Raw genomic sequence first — 25,356 nt, 5'->3', positions numbered from 1 at the left:
CCAGGCCTCAGCTCTTTCAGCACTCTCAGTGCCAAAGAACCTCGGTGGTTTTAGATCCTGGAATCGAGCCATCACTACATCCATGGACAATCCTTCAAATTGTCCAACAATCCTCTCAGTACTGATACTCGCAGTTTCATTTGTGGGATCCATCTACAAATCAAATGATGAATATCACAAATCAATATCAATCTCATAATCTCATCATCTCATATCATCAATCTCATCAGATACTTACTCGAATCAAATCAAGTAGGAGCAAGTAATACAAATAATTCAAACACAAGCGCACAATTCATTTGTGCCTATTCAAGTGTACACAAAACTCAATCGAGCATTCCCAGCTATGCTCTGATACCATCTAGTGTGGGGCTCTTAGCTCCTAATCGTTATTACAATGCAATCTGATTAGGGTTAAGTAATTATAGCGGAAAACGAGTTTAAATTTTCTTTACAATGAGCCCAAATCATTTTATTTGAATACTAAAAATAGTATTTCATTTCACGTCATAAACATGCCCACACGTAATCAAAACCAATCATATACAAACAACTCATATCCTCGGGACATGCCCCGGTATATAGATACATATACATATATAGTGGGAACAAGACATAAACATAAAACCTCAGCCCAAGCTGTGGCTCTCTCCAGAAGTACCCTCTCCGGTCTCCTGATATCCTGGAGTACCTGCCATTGTCCACACACAAAGACAACAACAGCCCCCCTTGGGGGTGAGCAAAGCTCCATATGGAACAACCAATCATATATACCGCAAGTATCTAAACAATGATGATAGGATCGATTGACGTGTCAAGAGTGTTTAGAAGGGGGGGTTGAATAAACACTCTCAATTAATATTGGTCTTATCGAATTTTTGAGTTCAGTTTGGTGACAAACTGATTCTCGGAATCTTGTTGGTCAATATCAATCAGTTAAACTGAGGTAGTTGCGGAAGATAACTGACTGACAGATAGAATACAGAACTGAAATAAAATACACAAGGATTGTTTCTGGATGTTTGGAGAATTCAATTACTCCTACGTCACCCCTTCTATCACAAGGATAGGATTTCCACTAAAAGACTTTGATCCAATACAACACTTGTACAGACCCACTTCAGTTAGGACTTACCCACTGCCTAAACTGAAACTCTTAGTATTACAAAATGATCTCTGTGCGTAACTAATCTTAGCGCTATTGAATTAACAAATATTACAGAGTGCTAGTTTGCTCAACTTGTAGCCTTGATTGCTACGAATAAATCAAGTAAGAGTGAGCTGAGATTTTGACAGAGTAATAGCAAGTTTTGAATGATGTATCGTCACTTCTTCTTTTTCTTCTGCCATATTTATACTCTTCTTTTCCAACGTTAATCTTGAGATAAATTTGAATCTTTGTATCCGTTGGTTTCCACTTGATTCCTTCGATATTGTTTGCTTCATTTATTGTAATTCGGCGTCTTAATTGCTTTGTCCGGAATGCGTTGTTTTAAGTAGTCTTGGTTGTTGTGCGGTGCTCTTGTAATCTGATTATGTCTTCTTTGTTCTTTCCCGAGACATCTTCAGTTGAGAGACTTTGAGGCATTCGGCTGAATGTTTTAACTTATCAGTTCCAACTGATCAGTTTACTCTGTATCATTGTATCAGCTGATTTCAGTTGATAAGTTCAGTTGCCGAATTTGCTTGCGCGTATCAGTTGATTCATATTTTGTTAATCGATTGATTCATGTTTTGTCAAACTCCAGAATCTAGTTTCCAACAATTTTCCCCCTTTATGGTGTTTGACAAAACCAAGTGATTTAAGATCGAATAACTGAGCTCTTTGTAGACAATAGATTACGCAACTGAATCATAAAATAACTGGATTCCTTGTAGATAACATAAAATCTGAGAATATTATATCAGTTGATTCTAATAATATGATTAATTCTTCTTCAGCTGCTGTTCTTCCCCCTTTTTGTCAAACAACTCCATTTTGTCTGATAACTTTCGAACGTCATTGGAAAGAATTTTTACATCTGATGAGATACTTGTGGCAACAGTTGTGAGGGAGGTCTGTAGCAATTCTATTTTATTTGAAACAGAGGTTTCCAGTCGCTCAACTCTCTGACTGATTACATCCTGTGTTGTAAATAGTGAGTTAACTAGCCCCTTCATTATTTCATGCACAGTTCTGCTAAGAGAGTCCATGTTGGCTTGAAGAGCATTTAGTTTCGCCGAGTCAAATTCAGTCGAAGAATCTAATTTGACAGTATGAGACAGTTGTTCGAATTGAATTTTCTTGATTTCAGCGAGCATCTCGGGTAATGGTTTTGTGAAGATGTCAGCTGCTTGTTGTTCAGTTGAAATATATTCTAGTCGAATATCCTTCTTTAACGCATGATCCCTAATGAAAAGATGCCTGACATCTATATGCTTGGTCCTTGAGTGAAGAACTGGATTATAAGTGATGGACAATTGTGCTGGTATTATCACAAAATATGGGCGATTCAGTTGACGTTACTCCATAATCCTTCAGTTGTTGCTGAATCCAGATCAGTTGTGCACAACAGCTACCAGCAGCAAGATATTATGCTTCTGTTGTTGAGGTAGCTATGGATGTCTGCTTCTTGCTGAACCAAGAGATCAGTCTGTCTCCTAAGAACTGACAAGATCCACTTGTACTTTTGCGATCAAGCTTACATCCTGCATAATCTACGTCTGAATATCCAACTAAATTGAAGGTGGAGTCTTTGGAATACCATAGCCCAACATTTTGCGTGTCCTTAAGATATCTCAGAATTCTTTTAGCAGCTGAGAAATGTGATTGCTTAGGATTTGCTTGAAATCTGGCACACATACAGACAGCAAAAACAATATCAGGTCGACTGGCTGTTAGGTACAACAATGAACCTATTAATCCTCTATATAATGTCGTCCTCTACTGATATTCCCCCTTCGTCAGTATCTAGTTTAACTGATGAGCTCATGGGAGTAGTTGCAGCTGAGCATGATTCCATACCAAATTTCTTTAGCAACTCCTTTGTATATTTTGTTTGACTAATGAATATACCAGTTTCCAGTTGCTTCACTTGCAGTCCAAGAAAAAATGTCAGTTCACCCATCATGCTCATTTCAAACTTTTCCTACATTAACTTAGCAAACTTTTCGCACAATTTGGGGTTAGTTGACCCAAATATTATATCATCAACATAAATTTGAACTAATAGAATATGATTATTTTTAGTAAATTTGAACAATGTCTTATCAACTGATCCGACTGTAAAGTCATGATCAGTTAGGAATTTTGAAAGAGTTTCGTACCAAGCCCTGGGAGCTTGTTTAAGACCATATAAAGCTTTGTTCAAATAGTATACATGATCAGGAAGTTTGTGATTTACAAAACCTGGAGGTTGTTCAACATATACTTCTTCTTATAACTGACCGTTTAGGAATGCACTCTTCACATCCATCTGGTAAACTTTGAAGTTTTTGTGAGATGCATAAGCAAGAATATTCTGATTGCTTCCAATCTTGCAACTGGAGCATACGTCTCATCGTAGTCAATTCATTCTTCTTGCCTATATCCTTGTGCTACTAGTCTTGCTTTGTTGCGTATAACTGAACCGTCCTCGTTTAGTTTATTCCTGTACACCCATTTTGTACCTATAATGGTTTTTGAAGTTGGTCTTGGAACTAAGTTCCAGACGTTATTGTGAGTGAACTGATTCAGCTTTCTTGCATAGCATTTACCCAGTTAGGATCAGCAAGAGCTTCATCAGTTTTCTTTGGTTCCATTTGTGAGACGAAGGCTGAATGAATAAATAAATTTAACATTTGATTGCGAGTTCTTACTGGATCAGATGGATTTCCTATTACCAATTCTGGTGGATGTGATTTTCTCCATCTGTACTCAGCATTCGTTGCATCTGCAACTTCTTCAGTTGGTAACTGAATGCAGTTTTCAGCTTCAGTTGATGCCTCGTCAGCTGATATTTGAATATTATCATTTTCCTTTAATAACTGATTTTCAGCATTGACTTCCTGCTCATTTAATTGATCCAATATCTCTGGTTCTGGTGTTTGAAGGATGTTTTGATTATTATGATTTTCATCTTTGTCATCATCTTCCAAACTGATATCTGAAAATCGATCAGCTAGCTCAACTTGATCAGTTGGCTTATCAGTTAGTGCAGTTTCATCAAAATCAACATGCGCAGATTCTTCAACATTTAAAGTTTTCTTATTAAAACTCTATAAGCTATACTAACTGATGAATATCCAAGGAATATTCCTTCTGCAGATTTGGCATCGAATGCTTTTAAGTAATTTTTACTATTATCATGAATAAAACATCTACAGCCGAATATTTTGAAATAAGTGATTATACTTTTTCTTCCATGCCAGATCTCATATGGTGTTTTCATATGATTCTTATTAATCATTGATCTGTTCTGAGTATAACATGCAGTGTTTACTGCCTCTGCCCAAAATCTTTGAGAAATACCAGAATCAGCAAGCATTGTTCTAGCAGCTTCTTTAAGGGTTCGATTTCTTCTCTCAGCTACACCAGTTTTGCTGAGGAGTTCTTGCTGCTGAGAGCTCATGCTTGATTCCAACATTTTCTAGAAAGCTTGAAAGTGTTTGATTGATGAATTCAGTTCCTCGATCAGATCTGATTCGATCAATCCCAACTGATTTTTCATTTAAAAGTCTTTTAAAAAGTTTAATCAGTTGTGCAGCCATATGGTCTTTGGATTTGAGAAAGATAACCCAAGTAAATCTTGAAAAATCATCTACGACCACCAAGGTGTATTTCATTCCCCCTAAGCTCATGACTGGTATTGGACCGAAGAGATCCATGTGCAATAGTTCTAAGCATCGGGATGAAGACTTACAGCCCTTGTTTTTGAAAGAAGATCGTACTTGTTTTCCATACTGACATGCTGAGCAAAGTTTTTCTTTTGAAAAATTTATTTTGGGCAAACCAGTTACAAGTTCATGTTTACTCAGATAGGCAATGGATTTAAAGTTTAAATGATTTAACCTTTTATGCCACAACCAGTTTTGAGATGATTTTGAAGCAATAAAGCAGACTGGTGCATGAGGCTGTTCATTCCAACTGACTTTATATGTGTTTCCACATCGTTTGCCAGTTAGTATGATTTCATCAGTTGATGTTTTAACTGAGCATGAGTTTTTATCAAATTGTACCGAGAATCCATTGTCGCATAACTGACTGATGCTAATCAAGTTATACTTCAGATTCTCTACTGATTAAACATCTTTAATAGTAAAGTTACCATGGATAAGCTTACCCTTACCCACGGTTTTACCTTTGGAATTATCTCCGAAACTGATGTTTGGACCACTATATTTGGTCAGTTGAGATAGCATACTTGCATCTCCTGTCATATGTCGTGAGCAACCGCTGTCCAAATACCATATTGAATTTTTATATGTACCTGTTACCTGCAAGCACACACATAATATGATTTGGTACCCATATCTATTTGGGTCCAAAACTTATTAGTCCCTTTGGAACCCATACTTGGATTAGTCTAACTGACTTTCCAGTAGTTGTATTCCAAATGGTTTTTCTCGGCTTTTGTGTGCTTGGTGAGTAGTGTACAGTTGATACAGTATGTGTTTTAGTCTTATTCAACTGATTGTTCAATCTGTATCTCTTCTAAACTGGCTTGCAGTTATAGTAATTGACATAGCCATTCGAATAGTTTTTGTGAAATCTTTTTGATGACCCGCTTTGTGAATCAGTTGAAAGCTTTTGGCTATAGCCAATCCCATATCTTCTAGCCTTGTTCAACTTCTCAGTAGGTTGTTCAATCAGTTTACTGGGCTCAATTTGTTCTTGTACCACTGCTGATTTGACAAAGTGAATGTACTTCCCTTTGTTCATTGTCAGCTTTGGTTGAGTATCATTTGAAAACGTTTCTCCTTGATTACTGAACCCTAAACCAGTTTTATCATAAACTGATTTTTGTGAATTCTGCATCTCATTCAGTGCAGTAGACGACTTATTCCAAGATTGAATGAGTTCAGTCTGTTTTGAATTTTCAAGGATCAATTTCTGGATCAGTGACTGATCTTTCTTTCTCTCTGCTTTTAACTCAGCAATTTCCCTTTTTAGACTCAACCCATCAACTGATTCATCAGTTTTGGTTTTATTGTCCATGGGATCATTTGCTTTGACTTTATTTCCTCAAATGATGATGCAAGTTTCTGGTACTCATTTACCATTTCATGCAATGTTAAAATGAGTTCTTCTCGTGTAAAATCAGTTGAACTAAAATCAAATACATGTTGACTTGTAGATTCTGCTTCTGTATCATTGGCCATTAGACATTTGACTTCCTCTTCATCACTTGAGTTATATGAGCTTTCTGGTTCTGATTCGTCACTATCAGTTTCTGCCCATTTGGATTTGTTCTCTTCAGCTAATAGAACCTCATGTTTCTTTTTGTAGGTTTTCTTATCATCTCTGGATCTTCTCTTATGCTCATATGATTTCTTTCTTCTGTCAGTTGATCATTGACTGTCCTTTTTAGGTTTAGGACAGTCAGCAATATAATGACATGTTTTGCCACAATTGTAGCAAGCATTTATTTCTTCTTTGGAATTGTTTCTCTGGTATTGCTTCTGAAAGTTTCCTTGGTTCTTTCTCATGAACCTCCCGAACTTTTTGATGAATAATGACATAGCATCATTGCTTAACTGATCGGCAGATTTCTCGACTGAACTGGTTGATTCAGTTCTTACAGCTGCTAGAGCAGTTGTAGCTGTAGGAGTAAATGGTTCTCCTTCTCTGCTCTGCAATTCAAATTCATAAGCCTTTAAATCAGCAAATAGTTCATGAAGTTCGATCTGGTTCAAGTCTTTAGATTCTCTCATAGCCATAGTTTTGACATCTCATTCCTCTGGAAGACCTCTCATCACTTTTAGTGCAACCTCTTTGTTAGTATACACCTTTCCGAGTGCATTTAATTCATTTACAATACTGCTCACCCTTTCATCATACTCATTCATTGATTCTCCAACCTTCATTTTGATATTGTCAAATTTCTGAACAGCAACAGAGAGTTTATTTTCTTTTGTTTGGTCATTTCTTTCATATAACTGAATCAACTTTTCCCAAATTTCTTTTGCTGTTTTGCACATCTTTATTTTGTTGAATGTTGCTTTGTCCAGTGTATGCATAAAATGATGTGTGTTAACAAAACATTTATTTTATACATCGATATCTCAATCTCAATGTCATGTATGCCACATCAATCAACAAATAAGGCATATAGACACATAATCTCATTCCAATCAATCAAATCAATCCGACATATATCATATAATACAGATACCTGTCGTATGTTACCCGGTCGCAACATACCTCAATTCTTCATTCCAGTCGATGTAGCTTGAAGATATTGATATTACACTTTATCTACATCAATAACATACTCATTCTAATCAATAACATACTCCAAAATCATTAATATGAGTTTCAAATATCATTTGAAACTTCAAAATTCATATCAAATCATAATCATATCATAATTCAATCCCGACTTCGAATATAAGTTTCTTGTCGGTTATTCTATCACATATCATAAATTCAACTTCAAATACATGCTATTCCAGCACTTTGATATTTAGAGCTGCTGGAACTAGAAGAAAATTACCTCAGTCAGAAGCCCTTAACGCGACGATCACAAATATATAATTTGTTTCGCGTTTAGACAGAAGTTTTGAAGTCGATTTGGAAGAAAGAAAATTGCAAATCTCTCGTTCCTTCGAAGTTATGAAAAGATATAATGAAGAAATCGAACAGCAAAAGTGGTTCTTATCCTTCTACCGCTCTCGCGCCCGAGCGCGAGACATTCTGCCCCCGGCTAACAAGTGCACCGCGCTCGGGCGGTCACAAGTTACCGCTCGGGCGCGGCATGTTCTGCCTGAACATAAATGTCACATACCCTGGCGCTCGGGCGGTCATTTTCTACCGCCCGGGCGCCACACGTTCTGTACAATTATTTTTGTTTGTACTAAGTTGGCGTCCGGCCTCTCCACTCGAGCTCTTACAACGTCAAGTCATATTCAATATTCATTTTCTCAATTTCATTGTCATAATATACATCAAATGTATAATCACATATCAAATTCCTGAATTATCGATAATCATATAAGATTTACGATAATACGATATACGGTCCTTACAGTCTGTATCCTAAAAAGACCCCACTCTTTCTTTAGCATTAACTCCTTCCAAGAATAGAGAGTTCTTCCGAGGGGCTCGAGAAGACAATATCGGATCTTCGCGACCTTTCTTAAAGTTTGGCGGGATGGCCACTTTCACCCTTCCTCTTGCCATCGTCGTGTCCTCTAGTACACTGGTCCTTTCTTTGATCAAAATCAGCTCCAGGAGCACGGCTGTCAGTCGACATAGGATGAGGCCCCTGGCGACCCTGAGAACTATACCCTCCTCCACGACCAGACTGGGGTTGCGACCCAGAGGTAGTGATAGAAGATCGAGGAGCGGCAGGTTGGCGCCGGTCATCAACTCTTTTCTTCTCTCCGGTAGAAGGAGGTCTCCCCATAGTGTCTTCGCGAGCTTGAAGGGTGGCCAAGTTCACGCGCAACCCTACAAGAAAGATAGGGGGCAATGAAGCATCAAAAGTCTATAAATCAAACGTAATAGCTAAAAATAGCGAACATATACAATGTGCAAGAAGACAATTAGAGCAAGAAAAGGGATACAGCGGGCCAACAAACTCTTAGGATCGAATAAATCATCAAAAAACCCCAGGGTTTGACACTGAACTTGCAAGTGTCGATGAATCATTCTCATTTTCACAACACTACAGCTAGAGCTCCAAGTTGAAGGTAGGTCTCACCCACTATCCTTTACAAAAAGAAAATGGGATCGCCAATCCCCTCGAGTCGAGCGTAGTCTGACCATAAACTTGCAACCAGCACGAGGTTGAAAATAGACGGAGTATTCAGGCCTAAGGCATCGCACTGAGAAAAGAGAATGAAACAGAGAAGTAGTAGCCTGAATTTGAAACTCATTTGCTCGATGACAGAATCCCAGAAAATAAGTAAGTGAGTTTGGGGACAATTGACTGAAGCTTACACCTAAGGTACGAGTCACCTCGACTAGTAAGGAATGAGGAAGGATAGAAAAACCACTATTAAAATGGGCCAGGGTCACGGTGAAGTACCCTGCGGGTGGGTTGTGATAAGAATCCACCAGTTCAGGAGCCTTAAACTTATAGTCAGATGAAATTTCCAGTTTACCACTCAAGCACTTCACATCTCGAGGAGTCAGAAGGCTCCGATCTAGGTCCCCGGGAATAACTTCTCGATCAGGATTATTGCCAAACGAGGAACCATGAAGGCTAAGTAGAGGCACTGGGCGATGGGAGTGGAACAACTCTCAAGTTCATCTATTAAATCATCATCACCCAAATAACCCAAGTCACCAAGAAGGGTCATATCACCCAAAGAACCCAAATCGCTCAAAAGGGACGGAGTGTCAGAGTGGTAGGAGTACGTATCTGAAGCCTCACCCAGCTAAAATCACACGAAAGGGGAGATTTGTGCATACGACTAGTCATTGATAAGAAGTACTCCTTACCACGAGTCGCACACCCTGCAAGAAGTTTTAAAATTTATCAGCTACCCCGAGAGAAGTAGCCTCAGGCACACAACTCATATTATTTTGCAAAGATTATTCATTTACCCCAACGCAAATCAACTCAGCCCAATCCCTAGCCCAAATCACCCCAACCCAAATCCACTCAACAAATAATCACAGCCCAATCCTTGGCCCAAACCACCCCAACCCAAACCCATTGCACCAAACTACCCAACCCAACTCTTGGCACAAGTCACCCCAGCCCAAACCCAAGTTGCACCCACATGCTGTGAAAAGAACGAGCGAGCTTGCGCCCTCGCGTGACTGCCAACCCCTGCCCCAGCTCAGCCAAAGACCGTCACCGAACCGAAGGGTCCCATTAAAACCAAAAATACCATTTTCGAGCACAAGCAAGTGGATAGCAGGGAGGAGAAAAAAAAATTAATTTTAGAAAAATTCATAAAAAAAATATGAACAAATATGATAAGAAGAATAAAAAATGCAATTAGATCATCGGTTGAACCATAAACACGAGGAGCACATCAAAATGTGGCAGTCCCTGAACCAAACTAATCCAAGAAAATAGCAGTTTCTTCAACATCAAACGACAAAGACATCCCCAGCCCAACCAAGAACAATCGCACAAGTGCCATTCGTCGAGTAGCAGCTATTTCCTTCTGTGAATACCAACAGAAAACAAGGAAGTGTGGAAAACTAGCCACCATTTTTGGAAAACTTGAGCGATTTACAGGCCACAAGGCAATTATGATTCCGATCGGTTTGCAGAAGAGAAGAGCACCATGAAAAGGATGGTATCGCCGGAGCTTTTAGACATTTTTCTCCACCAAGATCAGACCAAGGCATTGTGGTTGAAGAGTTCAGGGTGGCTCACAAAGTTACAGGAGTAAACCAAATAGAAGGAAGAAGAGAGACGATTGTTTCATGAAGCACACATTCAAAAAATAAAAGAAAAACATGTGTGAATATATGTATATAATATAAAAAGCAATAATGATGACTCATAAAGAAAGAAAACAAAGCAAAAGGTGTTATCTGACATGGCGGCGGGGAATTTTGGAGAGGGGTGAGGCGTGTGGGACCCTTAAATAGGGAGGTAGGTTTTGACCTAGTGGAAGAATTAAAATGAAGAGAAAAACGAATTTGCTGTTAATTTATTAATATTTTATTTTATTTGGGGGCGTGGGGGAAAGCTTTTTCTTCTGTTAAATTGATACTCTCGATGTAGGTATTCGAGAGTGGGGGTTTATGATGGGTATTAGTCTAGAAAATTTTTTATTTTTATGAATATTAGTTTGTCATAATTAAAAATTGATTAAGGTTGTAAAGATTGATATGGGCCATTAATTAAGGAAAATAGGCTCAATAGAGAGCCCATGAGGTTCAAGCTCATGGTCCATCATGGAAGTCTATAAATAGGAACTATCTCTCCATTTTATGGGCATATTCACATTATCTCATTATATGCTCTAGAAGTCTCTAGCTTTTGTGAGTACATATTTGAGGCGTTTTCTAACTTGAGTGTTGGAGGATTTTTCGCCGGGTATCTCTCGACACCACTAACCTCATATCGTGACGTAGGTGGCGACCCCGAGATTTACTGGTGTGGACGCAAAAGTAGTGGATATTCTCTCACCAATAATTGGTCACCCGAATTTCGTGCAGCATCAGTGGTCTTGCGGATCATTTGTTCCATCAAACTTCAGCCAAGATGGCATTCGTAAATGGGCAGCGTCGGGCGAGTAAGATTGATAATGAACTTTCTTCCTCAGTCAACATACGAGACCCATGACCCAAGGTGGGGTCCGTAGCTTTCGTTTCTTCTGTTCGGACGTGGTGCATATGCATGTTGGCGTCATCTTCTTTATGATATGTCTTCTTCTTAGAATTAGTAGGTGTTGTAGTTCTAGTTTTATAATTCGTTGTACGTTTTGATTTCTGATCGTATGAATCGTCAGTCGATGAGGCTGCACTCGTGGTTGTTCTTCTAGTTCTACTGAGTTGATGGGATGCCACGTATTGGGCCACCGCCTCAGTTGCGGCAAGTGCGATCGTCTCTTCCATTAGTTCTTTCAATTCTTGTTCGGGTAATACGCATCTCCGGTTCTAGTTTGTTGGCCGGGGGTGTCCACCCATTGACTTCGATGTCGCGAGATGTGTGCGATCGGATATGGAATCTCAACGACTTATTAAACAGGTTTCTCACTGACGGCCCCAAACTGATGCAGTCAAAAAATAAGAGTAAATAACCAATTAGGGCCCTGGTTTGAGCCATAACCCATCAAATTGAGTCTCAAATTTCTTTTGCAGTTATTGGTAGAACAAAGCATTGGACATTCCATTGCAAATATGTACCTTGCACACAGTCGTCTTGATCCCATTTTTGTCTTACCCTTTTTTGTGCCATAGTTTTATTTTCTGCAGCTTCCGGTGTGGTAAGAACATATACCACATTTAGCGATGTGAGTAAGAAATGCAATTTCTTTTGCCAATGTCAAAAGTTTTCTCCATCAAACCTTTCCAACTTGACAAAATCCGCAGAAATGTTATGAAAGATAGCTTCTTTGAGATGCCATCGACTGGAAAAAATAGTTTCTTAAGATTATTGTTGGGATTCTTCGGATCTGTTTTTTGTCAGGAACTCTTCTTGAAAACTGTTGTCATCAGGGAACTTCAGGGAACTTCGAAAAATCCTTCAATAAACCTGAAAATGAGTTCAACGCACCTATACTCACTTTCCTTTAGAAATATTTGCTCCCACCAAAGTGATGCACTCGAACTAAGCAAATGTTTTTCCAAGAAACAATGAATTCCGAATAATGTGTTTTCAAAGTGCACGCTTGAAAACAACCCTAAATACCTTGTATTTTATTCAAACTTGATAATTGAATGTTTGTACGTTGTTTTTGCAGTACAACAATATTTAAATAACATGTATTTTGTGATAAAACAATTTATGTAGAAAATAGAGGGGAACTTGTGTACATATTTCTCAATCTCTTTGGAAATGCTGAATGATTCTTTATTTATAGTCATTCTTGAAAACTACCTCAATTTATGCTATGCTCCAAAAAATCTAGATTGGTGGAATGACCATTCAGATCATTTGATACCTTTGATCATGTCCAAAGAAGTCTTAGAGGTGTAATTAGGTGTTGGTTGAAAGATATGAGCAATTACATAGCTAGGATTCATTACTACCAAGTCAATGTCATTTTGATCTAATGATTTTTGAGTAATTATATTTTTTGCAATATTAAAATGAAATGTTTAATAATATTCATAAAATAATTATTTAGGTAAAATTAGTTGATAATATTATCATTAATGTTATAATATTTTTTTATAAGTAACGTAAAAATAATTTAATTTAAAAATATAGAGAATAAAAATTTATAATTATTTTTTGTATTTTAACTTGATTAAATGAAAAATAATTATATTAATATAATTATGATGAGTTATAAAATATTTAATTTAAAAATAAAAAATTATTTACCAAAATATGTAAAAAAAAATTAATTAATTTTAGCGATGAACGATAAAATTTATATAACATGATATATAATGGTTATATTTTTTTACATTGTTCAAATAAGACAAAATGTTATATAACCTTGTCGTTACCTCAAATAATTATTCTTTTACTAAATCTTAATTTCATCAAATCATAAGTCTAGCAGGCTCTCACACAAAAGAATTCATTGAATGTCTTTCTCATTTGATCATTCTTTGTACAATAAAAGAAAAATAAAAAATTATTGTGTTATACTTTTCTCGATATCTACAAATATTTCATAACTTATTTTATTTATATAAGGTCGTAGCCTATTAGTTATCCCAAAATAATATAAATTTCTTAAACTGAAGATATTATTTCTCGCATTCATTTTATACAAGATATTCCAAGATCATATATATTTATAGTTAGCGCTTAGCATTCTTAATAACTCAAACTTAATACTCACATTGTTTACTATTGACATAAAATCAACTTCTGTAGGGAAATGCCCGAAACTTATGATAAATTATTATATCATATTTTCTCATATTAGTTTTTCATAAATAATTTATCATCCCGAGTCAAATCTTTCATCTTAAATCAGAAGCTTATGTCAACTTATCTGTAGGACCGAGCCCTTGCCGCTTTACCAAAAGTTATAGCAGGTGGTAATGGTGCAAATCAAATCTTTTAAACCGCACAGCAGCTCAAGCACCACGGTTCGATCATTCTACCAAGCAAGGACAATTATTGCACACAACAATCTCCCTCCCAATAATTGCACTCTTTGCAATCAATGAGAATCGAACTCGTGACCTTAGCTCTTATACCAATTGTAGGATCGTGCGCTTGCCTCTTTACCAAAAGCTATAGCTGGTGGTAATGGTGCAACTCAAATCTTTTAAACCGCACACCAGCTCAAGTACCACGGTTCGATCGCTCTACCAAGCAAGGACAATTATTTCACACAACACGGGTCGTAAGAACTAATGGTGTACAACCATAACCACGGACTTATCCTCTCGATAAATGATAACCACTTGTAAAGTCCGATGGAGGTTTGTTCGATATAATCATCATATGACTACCCATCTGTATGTTTGGACATCTCTATGCCCTTACCAAAAAACGTGGTACACAACATCACAGATGCTATTCTCGAGCTCAAGTGACCTTTATTCATGTTTTAGGCGGTTGAATCGACTAGAAACGAATTTAGATCATACAGTGTTTACAAATGAGTTTCAACATCGAATTACGATTATTTGTATTAAAGTATAATCAAAGTCTTTATATATGTTGTTACATTGGTATACAGATAAAGAAATAACAAACCATGAAATAATGAATTATATTAAAATAAAGATTGTTTATTACAACTGAGTCAATAAAATCTCTAGCTAACAGTTGGCTTACAAGACATCTACTCTAACATCAATTTGTTTTATAAATACTGAATGATTCTTTTATTTATAGCAGATATGATAAAGGCGTCAGTTGGGCATTGCATATACCCAGTTTCACAAAGGTCATAAAAATTTAGATCGGCGAAGGTGGCAGAATCCACCAGGATTTTCTTTACCCAAAAGTTAGAAATCGTAGCAGATATGATCAAGGCGCCGTTATGCATGTTGTGAGAGATCTCCAAGTCCCACTCTTTGAAGGCTAGCTTTTCTTTTGCCATTGCTATGTCACAAACTGGTCGAAATGTGGGTGGGTGTTCACTTCTGGCGGCTTGTAAGAGAGCTTTTCTCTTGTTGTTTGTGTCCCCACAAGCGGACCCCTCAGTTATCACGCATAATGAATCTTTTGCTTTCCCAAATAAATCTATATAAATATCTAATTTACATGATCTCCTTATAACTTTCGTTGTATCACTTGTGCAAGGCTCGTCTTACTTACTAGTATAATTAAATGAGTTCGATTGCTAAATTGGTTATTTGAGGTATACCAACAAAATAGGCAATGAGTACCTCTAAAATTTCATGATGTTTCATATTCCAAGATAATTCGTTAATTTTTAAAATTGTTTCACTTGCTGGTTCCAGTTTCCACCAAGCCCAAGCGAAAAACAGAACAAAATCAAAGCCTGTTTCTGTGTTCGAATGAATGACGAATCGCTGTGGAGAAGAAGTCCACCTTCTTGTATCTCAGACATGTGACACAGCCATCCTCACACTCATGCACTTCAATTTCAGTGTAATACAATTGCATGTAGCTGCGATAATCTGAAAGAGAGAATAAAACTTGGAAAATAAAGGTTAAAAAGGTGTGTATATATATACCATGCTTGCAACACATGTAGCAGGTGAACTAAAAATGAAGAAACTTGCTCGGTTATTCAATGGCATAAACAATGGAAACTTGTGACAATCAATCTTCTTTACTAATGTAAAAGACTCAAGTTGACAAGCTTTGTCAAAGATATACTCCAAAAGAACACAAGAACGGAGATTCGTGCAATCTTCATAAGCACTCAACCCCAACTTCAGCGGCCCGCCTCGGCTTATTTTTCCTTCTGCTTCCAAGTTGTCTGTACCCAACAGACTTGATCGAGTTAGTACCATTAGTCTCGATTCCATTGCCATTTTCCTCTTTAAATGGCTCCATAATGTCCTTGACCTGTGATGGCCTTTTTCTCTTCTTGTCATTCTCTGTGGCATCTTGATGCTTGGCAAGTTTATTGAATACCAAACGTTTTGCATCTTCTTCTATCTTCTCGAATTCATCTTCTTCCTGAACACTATCGTTTACCTGTATTTGCGGCCTTCCTCTTCTCCTCATAGCTAATTTCTCATCCTCAGCACTTTTATTATCATCAGTGGTGGCAAATACAGATTGTTTCTTTCCTTTTCCTCTCCCTCTACCCATTTTCCCCAATCAGGAATCAGAATAGAAGAACAAAACTCTGGAAAAGAACACCACCACTGCTTTACAAATCCCAAGAGTTTATCTTGATCGAGCTACAAAATCCAATAGGAACAATCAAAAAGAGTATGCAATAATCCGACCTGTAAGGCTGTAAACTCTAACCATGCGACCATAAGACAGAAAGTGAAACACATACATAATTTAATTTATCCTGAATATCAACACAAGTCAGAACCAAGTAAATCTGAAGCTTATCTAAATACATCTTCTTATTAAACAGGCCTACTACTTGTTTAATACATGAAAACCAGCAAAAACTCAGTATCATAAGTCATAAATTACGAATGAAAACCAAGCAAATCTCAATTACACATAAATACTTGATATATCTAACAAAGGATAAATAAACAGCACCAAGAAATAAGTTTATCATGATCTCACAATAAATCTATAATCAAATTAACACTTAAGAAGCTCAAAAGGATAATAAAAATAACAACACAAAGAATAGACGAGCATACCAAATGAAGCTGATTTAGAAGATGCAGCAGCTTTTTACATCCTTGTTAAAAGCAATCATTTTACGAATATGGTTAAACCAGCCACGAAACTAATCAAAACCCAATTACCAGATGTATTTTCTATTTGCATGAACAGTTTCGATACAAAAAGATGAAATCTTGACACACCGAGAGAGAAATAAAGAAATATTTATCTGAACCAAGCTAAAATGAAGGGCCAGACCAGGAAAAAAACAAGGGTGGGGAAAAGAGAATTTAGCAGATGAATTCAGATGCAAAAAGGTTCACTCTTTTTTCCGATTTGAACCTTGAAAGGTTGAAAACCCAAGCCAATGAGCTGAGAGGCGCAAGCAAAGAAGGCAAGATGGAGAAAATTAAAGGAAAATGAGTGAAAATCAAGTGCATTTTAAAGGGAAAAATGATGAAAGTTGTTTATTAATTTTTTTTAGGCCGAAACGACTAGTCAGGGTAACGAAATAAAAATGCCCTTAAATATTATTATTTTTGAAAAAATAAAATGACAACACATGGAAACAATATCGCAAGCAAGAACATAATTTTCATTTCATCGGAAAGAGATCAAAAGTTGACAGGATCAAGTAGGAGATCATCATTGAGCTATAATAGTTCGGTTCTTGAAATATTGAACACAGATGAATTAAATTGAGTTTGGTGTTCAAACCAAGCGGAAAATACTCGAAATAATTTTTCGTAAAAACTGATTAAATATTTTGTAAAGCATTTAAAATATATGTAAGTTGAATGACTATAAAATAATTTGGTTGAATCATTTTATCAAACACTTGATATGCAATAATTTTGTATTTGAAGAACACATAAAACGTTTCAACAATGCATCCTTAAAACAATGGAAATGATAATGCAATAAACAAATAGACACGGATTTGTTTATGGATGTTCGGAGACTTCAAATGCTCCTACGTCACCCCCCTTCTTCCTCTTGGGAAAGATTCACTAGAAGACTTTGATTTATACAACTCTTTGTACAAATCCATTCAGCTAGGACTTACGCTACTGTCTAACTGAACTCCTAGCACTCAAGATTGTAGGCAGCACCTCACAATCAGCATATTGTTTAATGTCTCATATGCAAAGACTACAAACACAATGTTTTATATCTTTGTGTAAAGACTCACTCAACTAAAATTTGAAGTTCAACTCTCTTGTATATGTGTGAGTGATTGTGTGTGAGGAATTTATTCTTTACAGTGTACATCTCAAATGCATCCTCACACAAGGGCGCGTACTCTCAACTAGCTGATTTCTTCACGGTAATTGCCCATGCTTTGAATCCTCCTCCAAAACTCTTGTTTGATCTTCAAGATGTTGTATTTATAAGCACCGACAATGATATATATGTTAGACACAAGAATATGACCGTTTGGAAAGTTTTTGTACTGTTTCTGATATTGCAATGGTCAAATTCGCCTTGCTGTACATTTTCCCAACTGGTCAACTCTGGTCAACTCAACTGGTCGTTCAGTTCAACTGGTCAGCAGCTGGTTCAGTTCAGTTCAGTTCAGTTGGTCAGCTGCTGGTTCGGTTCAATTCAGCTGGTTCGATTGGTCTGATTCAGTTTCAGTTGGTCAGCAGCTGGTTCAGTTCAATTGGTTGGTCAGCTGGTTCAGTTGGTTCAGTTTCAGCTGGTGTGCTGAAATCAGCTAGGCTGATTTCAGTTTGTGCAAAACCAGTAGTTTCATAGTCATTTATCAGCATCTTAAGCTTCGATTAAGACTTTGACTTCTGAAGATGATTTGTAGATCATCGTCTTATCTTTCCAACGCATACTGAATCGCTTCATTTCAATAACCGAGCTGAGAGATATGACCAAAATACTGCAGCTGCTCAAACCCAACTGATTGTTGTCTTCGTGCGATCAATTACGATCAGTTTGACCTAGATAACATCCGATTTTGCCCGACTGGAGTGAAATACGACTTGTTCCAAATTGAATTTTCTGATATGTCCAGTTGGCGGATTGTCATTTGAATCCTCTAGTTGAGAGATATTTTTAAAACACCAAAACTCGTCAGAAATTCAGTTTGTGTAGAATTCAGTTTCAGTTTGCTTCTTGTTTTAATAACTTCACACTTGAGTAAATATGTTAGAAACACAGCAAGTTTTGTTAACATCAAAATCAATTGCGAACATTAAATGTTGTAACAAAAGTTAACACCTGTTATCGAAATGCACTTTTGTATGTCACTCAAACACCACAAATTTTGCGAGAGCCGTCAATTCTTGTACATAGAACTATGCGAGATCATTAGTATTTGTTAGATGAGACTCATTCCGAGCAAGCCAGCACTCTTTGCTTTGGTGGTTGGATTTTAGACACCCAAAAACAGGGTTTACAGGCAACTATCAATTCTTTTTTGATCGTAAATGAATTAATGTCCCAAGGACAAAATGACAAAGACCCGTTGAATTGTATTGTTGGGGTGTCAGCTAGTATCCTTCTGGCATGGGGACCACACGTTCCGCAGCTGGAGTAAAGTGTTGATGAATTGACTGAGCAGTCGACTTTCGCAACACGCATTAGGATTGAGGGCCACCTGGCTATTTAATGGACTTCCAAGTGATTACGAGGAGGGACCCAAATTCCATAAAGAAAGCCCAATCAAGATTGCTTGAATATGATCAGATATACATCAGCTATAACTTCGAGCAATGACTTGAAAGCATAAAACGTGAGTTGACCAAAACAGCAAGAATAAAAACAAAAAGAAAACTTGAAATTTTATTAGTAAGTCATTGAAAAATGTGAATTTCTAACATGGAACATGATGGAATTGGTCTCGAAGAACAAAAGAGACTTTCTTCTGGTTCAGAAAAAATATTGACAAATATATGACTGTCGAGAAAGAAAAGGAACTGGTAAAATATGGTAATCATACTTTCAGTATTGAGTTCTACACATTGTCTTTCTATCTTTGTTCAGAGCATCAGAGTATAGCTTCTATATGATTAGTTCGCAACTAACCGAGAAAATGTAGAGATAGCAACGAGAGATATCATTTCTGTCTGCAAATAAAACTTGAGTGATCGCGTAACGAACAAGGGAAAACGCCATATTTCATATTTTCTCGATCTCGTGAAGCAAGGAAAGCTCCACTCCCCTATGGAACACATGGACATATCTCCTTAGCAGCTTTACCGCTGTTTTTTCTGAGGATTCAGTATCAGTCTTGGTCAATCTGGCAGGATATTCAGGCAAAAAAAATCATCCTCCACATTAACAATCTCGAGGGAAATTCATTTACTGTCCCGAAGGTAAAATGTTTTTGTGGGGGTAGTAAGCTATGAATAACATTTACCATAACAATATATATCAAAGGCCATGTACTGGTAACCATGAGGACTACCTATATTACTGACATTTCTTATGATAATGAGACATCAACCGAACCTCTTAATTATACTTTCAAATGAAGATCATTAAGGAACAAAATCATCTTTGCCGTAGGGCGTTTCCCATCATGAGAGACTACATTTTTTGCTTTAGCTTGCTCAAGTGAAAAAGTAGCGAGCGGACTGAATTTCAGCAACTCCTCCATGCCAGAAAAGGATGCATTCCATCACAAAAGACTATAATTTCTTATTGTTTTGTGGGATTATCTCAAGTGTTCAGAGTCTTAGATCGATAATTCAAATTTGCAACTCTACCTAGACAATCACTTGGTTATTTTGAACTCTACATTTGGTTAAAAGTTCTTTCATGTCATGTGTTCACATTTGTGTGGCAGCTCAGTTGATAAGCATCTGAGACCAAGTAAAAAAGGGAGGAAACTTTTTCATTTAGAATATATTTTTGTTAGAGTAGATGCCCTGCAAGCCAACTGTTGGCTAGGGATTTTATTGACTCAGTTGTAAAGAACAATCTTTATTTTAATATAATTCATTATTTCATGGTTTGTTATTTCTTTATCTGTATACCCATATTATCAAACATAGATAAAGACCTTGATTATACTTTAATACAAATGAATCGTAATTCGATGTTGAAACTCGTTTGTAAACACTGTATAATCTAAATTCGTTCCTAGTCGATTCACCCGCCTAAAACATGGATAAAGGTCGCTTGAGCTTGAGACTAGCAACTGTGATGTTGTGTACTGCGTTTCTTGGTAAGGGCACAAAGATGTCCAAACATGCAGGATGGGTAGTCATATGATGATTATACCGAACAACCCTCCCTCGGACTTTCCAAGTGGTTATCATTCATCGAGAGGATAAGTCCGTGATTATGATTGTACACCATTAGTCCTTACGACCCGGGACAACACTGAGGCTCTATATGCTAGGGCTGTGCTTTGACTCGTTTACTGGCTCCAGGAGAGTCATCAGGTGGCGAGGTTGGGTACAATTGCGACACATATAGGAGCCAGTGCATTGTAGTCGGGGATTCACCGCTCACCTACGGGTGTGGATATCCTGTGTGATCTGATGAATTAATAGTGCATGGAATTTCTGGCCAGAGTATGAGATGTACGTTAGAGAAGGAGTTCTCAAATAGTACACGCGATGCCACTATTATAGTTATCACATAGTTATCGATGAACCAATGGTTGCAGATTTGATCGGGATACATGAGATGAAGGGACCTTACTGTACGTTAATCATAATCGACTGGTTCTTGCAGGCACTATCAGTGATACATAGGGGATCATGGGGCGATGCTACTAGACGCTCTTACCATGATCCGATGGGTGCAATCAGAAATGAGTTCTGACATTCTTGATCAAGGTGTTGATGAAAAGAATGGGGCTAACTAGGGTAAGCCCGAATAAAGGATTATGTCCTGAATCACAAAGAGTTGTGAACCCACGGCTAGCTGTATCCATGAACCATTGAGGGTCACACAAGCACTGGATTGTTTGTTCCCGTTGAGAGAATAAAGTCAAGAAGTTGAATTTATATTATATAGTAAATTCAAGGAGTTGAATTTATGATAATTAAATTTTGAGAGAATAAATTCAATGAGTTGAATTTATAAAAATTTGAGAATTTAATTTATTAAACTCAAACGTTGGGTTTATTAAATATTAAATTTTTGAGGTGATAAAAAAAATTCAAGGAGTTGAATTTATAATTTAAATAATAAATTTAAATGTTGAATTTATAATGTATTTAATTTATTAAGCTCAAGAGTTGAGTTGATTAATTAATAAATTAAATATGGTGGGTTAAATGTTTAATGGGCTTGTAGTAGTACAAGTCCAGCATAATAAATAATTAAAGTTTTAATGGGCTTTGATAAAATTAATTAAACTAGTTGGACTAGCCCAATTAATTAAATCAAGCTCATTAATGTTAATTATATAATTAGGTTATTATTTAATTATAAATAATACATGCTAAGCTAAACCCTAGCCACCACCATATAATAAGGCTACGTGAGCCTCCTTTTACACAAGAAAAAAAATTTGGCCACCTTGAATTATTTTAGGGTTTGAGCCGTCTCTCAAATAATTCTCTCCTACGTTAAATATCTTCCAATTTTTCTAGTGCAATTTGGAAGAGGATCAATCTATTCAGTCGTGGACCTGATTAGAAGGAAAGAAAGGAGATCGGTTGGTGTCCAGTGATTTATTCACCAAATGTATAATTTTCTAACATCCTATGTATGTTTCGTTAAAATCATACGAGCGCCCAAAGAAAATTATTTTGTTTTCAAAATAAAATAAAAATTTTAAAACTTCCCGCTGCGTTTGGGCGTATAGAAAACCAGATCCAACATTTTTTCCTTCATTTTCACCCAAAACCCCAACCCCTGGGATGAGAATTGACATAAAGCCTTACAAATATATCCTCTAAGAATGACATGAGAGTGCTTAAGGATAACTCTGGATACACTGCTGTTTCGTCTTTGAGCCATTTATAAGTCAAAAGTCTAAGCTTCACCCTCTCGCTTGTATAAGACACAAGAGGAGGATGAGTGAGCAAATCAGTCACTGGGTAGCCCAATTCTTTTGCAAAAGAATTTATCTTTGTTTCAGTTATATCTTTGGACTGGTTGAGAATTTGAGGAGATAATTTGACCATCGTTATGACTTCCTCACGACTCAAACCAGTGTTCACTAAACAATCAAATCTCTCTTGAAGTTCCACTCCTTTGCCTCTATACTTTTTAATAGTTCTTTCCGTTTCCTCTGACTTCTCAACAAAGCCTAGACTCAACAAAAAATCAGTTTTGATTTCCCTCTCTTTTAGAACCCTGCTTGGATCTGGTAGCCGATCAATTCTCCTTCCAAGGATCCATTTCTTCAACACATTAGGATCTTACATAATCATTTGACCAAGCCTGCTCTTCCCGCAGTTCGAGGCACCCATTAAGCTTTTAACTTTTTTGAGTTCACACGAGCCAAGCAGGATTGGTATGAACGAAGATATTACAAATATCTCGAACAGGCATGTCAATTTCAATGAGAAATGTGTAGCCCTGACGTAAAGTATTGATATACATTACAACCGATATCTGCGGAAACTGAAGAAAGGTGTTTAGAAATTCACTCTTCAAGGTTCCAAATTTCAACAAGAACCCAAATAGGCAAAAGGTAACAAGTCCAGAGCGCTTAAGTACAATGTTAGGATGCTGAACAATCAGTTCCCATAATTCATGCTCACTCAAGCCCAACTCACTTGGTAAGCACACAAGCTCAAGCATACATTCCCAGTTGTAGGAGTTCTCTTCGGAGATATGCTCTTCAAACCAGTCAATATGAATTCCTGTATTCTTTAACTTCAGCAGAATCTCAACGAATTTCTCATTCATATTTCCTCTCAAAAGATAAGGGCTTGAAGCAATAATCTTAACCACGAGAGACTGTTTTAACCCCAAACCCTGAAAAGATGGAAGCTTTGATCGCAAAACCCTATAATCATACCCAAAAAATTATGTTGCTTCCTTATAAATCTTTCTTATCTTAAAATTATGTTGCTTCCTTATAAATCTGTCTTATCTTGTTCCGAGCAATGCCATAATTATACAAGACATAATAGTTCTCCAACAATCGATCATCATTCAAGAACATTAAATTGCGAGGAAGAAGCTATGGGTGGTTCAAACTCATTAATGGGATGGTACCTCAAGAACCGCGACAATGACCGGCTCACATCAGCATTGTCAATATATATCCTCTTCAACAACGTATCAAAAAACTCTGGAGAATTTTTATTCATGGCCTCAGCATCCATAAACTGCAAACCCCTGGTGCAATGCAAGTATTCCAACAAAACAGCTTGTGCTTCGAAATCAAAGAAGAGATGGGTGATGGCAAGGTGAAAAACAACATTTGTATGAAGTGGTAAACCCGACGCATTAGAATATGAATCCAACATAAGCAACGTCAAAATACCCGAAGAAATAATCAACAAACATACTCTTAACATTTGAATTGACAAATGAGATTATTAAAATGTGTAAAGTATGAATTACTTGTATTCTATCAAACATGCGCAAGTAAATATGTTGAAACAAGATTTTAACTCATCCTACTTGTAACTTTAGGCATTTTCAAAGATACAATCACTGTGGAGTAAACATGGAATTTGCAAGCCATTCAAATTCTTTAAAGCGGTCAACCTAGTCAAAGAAGAACCTCAAACGAGAGCTGTTGTGAATGGCTAAGTGATTGAATCGGATGCGGCATGTTCAGTATCCGATTTCTAACCTGCCTCAACATCAACAATGACTGGATTTAGTTCAAGATCTGCGAACAAACCAGCTCATATTCTTGGTAATTGTTGTCTTCGTGATCCTCCATTCTCTGTAGCTCCAGAACCAGTGCTTTTTTGTGTTGGACAAATCGTTAAAAATGTACTTGGATCTATTTATTACTAATATAAATTTATTTGGTTCGATCCAACAAGAAACGACAAGATAGTATGAGCGTGCTTCACATGTGCAAGACTGCAACATATAAATTCAGTTGTTGACATATAATACTTCCGTGGGGTAGGCACTGATCGAATATTCGGTTTTTTGCATTTCGGGTCGAGTACCCGATTTTTTGGGTAACATTTTCAATACCCGAACCCAACCCCATTTTTTGGCTACCAGACTAGTCTGGTACTTGATCGGGTTCGGGTTTTTCGGAAAGGGTTCGGGTTTTCGCAGTTCGGGTCGGGTCCCAATTTTTTGGGTTGCATTTTTAATACCCGAACCCAACCCCATTGTTTGGCTACAAGACTAGTAGGGTACTTCATTGTTCGGGTTTTTCGGAGCGTTTCAGTAAAATTGCCAACTAAGTTCATTGGTGATGATCATCTTCATCTTCTAACTCGTCTCCATGTCCATCGGGTGGTCCAACTGGGCCAACCCCTTCTAACACAGTACCGCGAGCATACTGGGCATTCAAGTGGTTTGTCCTTCTCTAGCCAGAACCAAACATCATATTCATCCTCTCCTGCTCCAAAGCATCCCACAATTGTTTTGTTAATAAGACTCAAATCACAACAGGTTCTTCCTTTGTTCCGAATGGACCGGACGAGTAATTTATTTCAAGAATATCTTGTCCTTTGAAGAGACTTGGAGCTCTTCACGCTCATGACCAGTGGCAATTGTCATTATATCCTCCACACTTTCTGTTACACTCACATCCCTAGAATCGGTGCTGAAATGACGAGAGAAGACGGGGAATAAACGGCAAGGATTCTCCAGGCCTGCAGAAGATCCAACAGAGAATCAGGCGGATTTGGGAGGGGAAACTATTGGGGCGAGAGTTTGGAGCTGCAGCAAGCCTTCTCCACATAGTTCTTCTGAGCTCACCAATTTGTAGCGCAAATTAGAATTAAAG

General features: G+C 37.2%; 1 protein-coding gene and 2 pseudogenes across 2 annotated transcripts; all 3 read right to left on the bottom strand.

Annotated features, from left to right (window-relative positions):
• Positions 1 to 15,381: 15,381 nt before the first annotated feature.
• LOC142529271 (uncharacterized) lies at positions 15,382 to 17,090 on the bottom strand. Of its 2 annotated transcripts, none has more exons than XM_075634766.1 (2): positions 16,845 to 17,090; positions 15,382 to 16,108 (listed from the first exon to the last, which is right to left on the bottom strand). In XM_075634766.1, exon 2 carries the CDS (start codon positions 16,014 to 16,016, stop codon positions 15,612 to 15,614), a length of 405 nt encoding a protein of 134 aa, XP_075490881.1. In that variant the 5' UTR covers positions 16,017 to 16,108; positions 16,845 to 17,090; the 3' UTR covers positions 15,382 to 15,611. The 2 variants fall into 2 exon arrangements, with proteins under 2 accessions (XP_075490881.1, XP_075490872.1); XM_075634757.1 differs by having other exon boundaries at positions 16,538 to 17,088.
• Positions 17,091 to 22,302: 5,212 nt separating this feature from the next.
• Positions 22,303 to 23,450, bottom strand: LOC142537447 (transcription termination factor MTEF18, mitochondrial-like; annotated as a pseudogene).
• On the bottom strand, positions 22,985 to 25,311 carry LOC142529263 (cytochrome c oxidase subunit 5b-1, mitochondrial-like; annotated as a pseudogene).
• Positions 25,312 to 25,356: the final 45 nt, after the last annotated feature.

This window comes from Primulina tabacum, chromosome 2 (assembly GCF_025594145.1).
Source record: "Primulina tabacum isolate GXHZ01 chromosome 2, ASM2559414v2, whole genome shotgun sequence".
In the NCBI taxonomy this organism is placed as follows: Eukaryota; Viridiplantae; Streptophyta; class Magnoliopsida; order Lamiales; family Gesneriaceae; genus Primulina; species Primulina tabacum.
The sequence above is the reverse complement of the archived record's forward strand: the minus strand, read 5'-3'. Positions and strand labels throughout refer to the sequence as shown.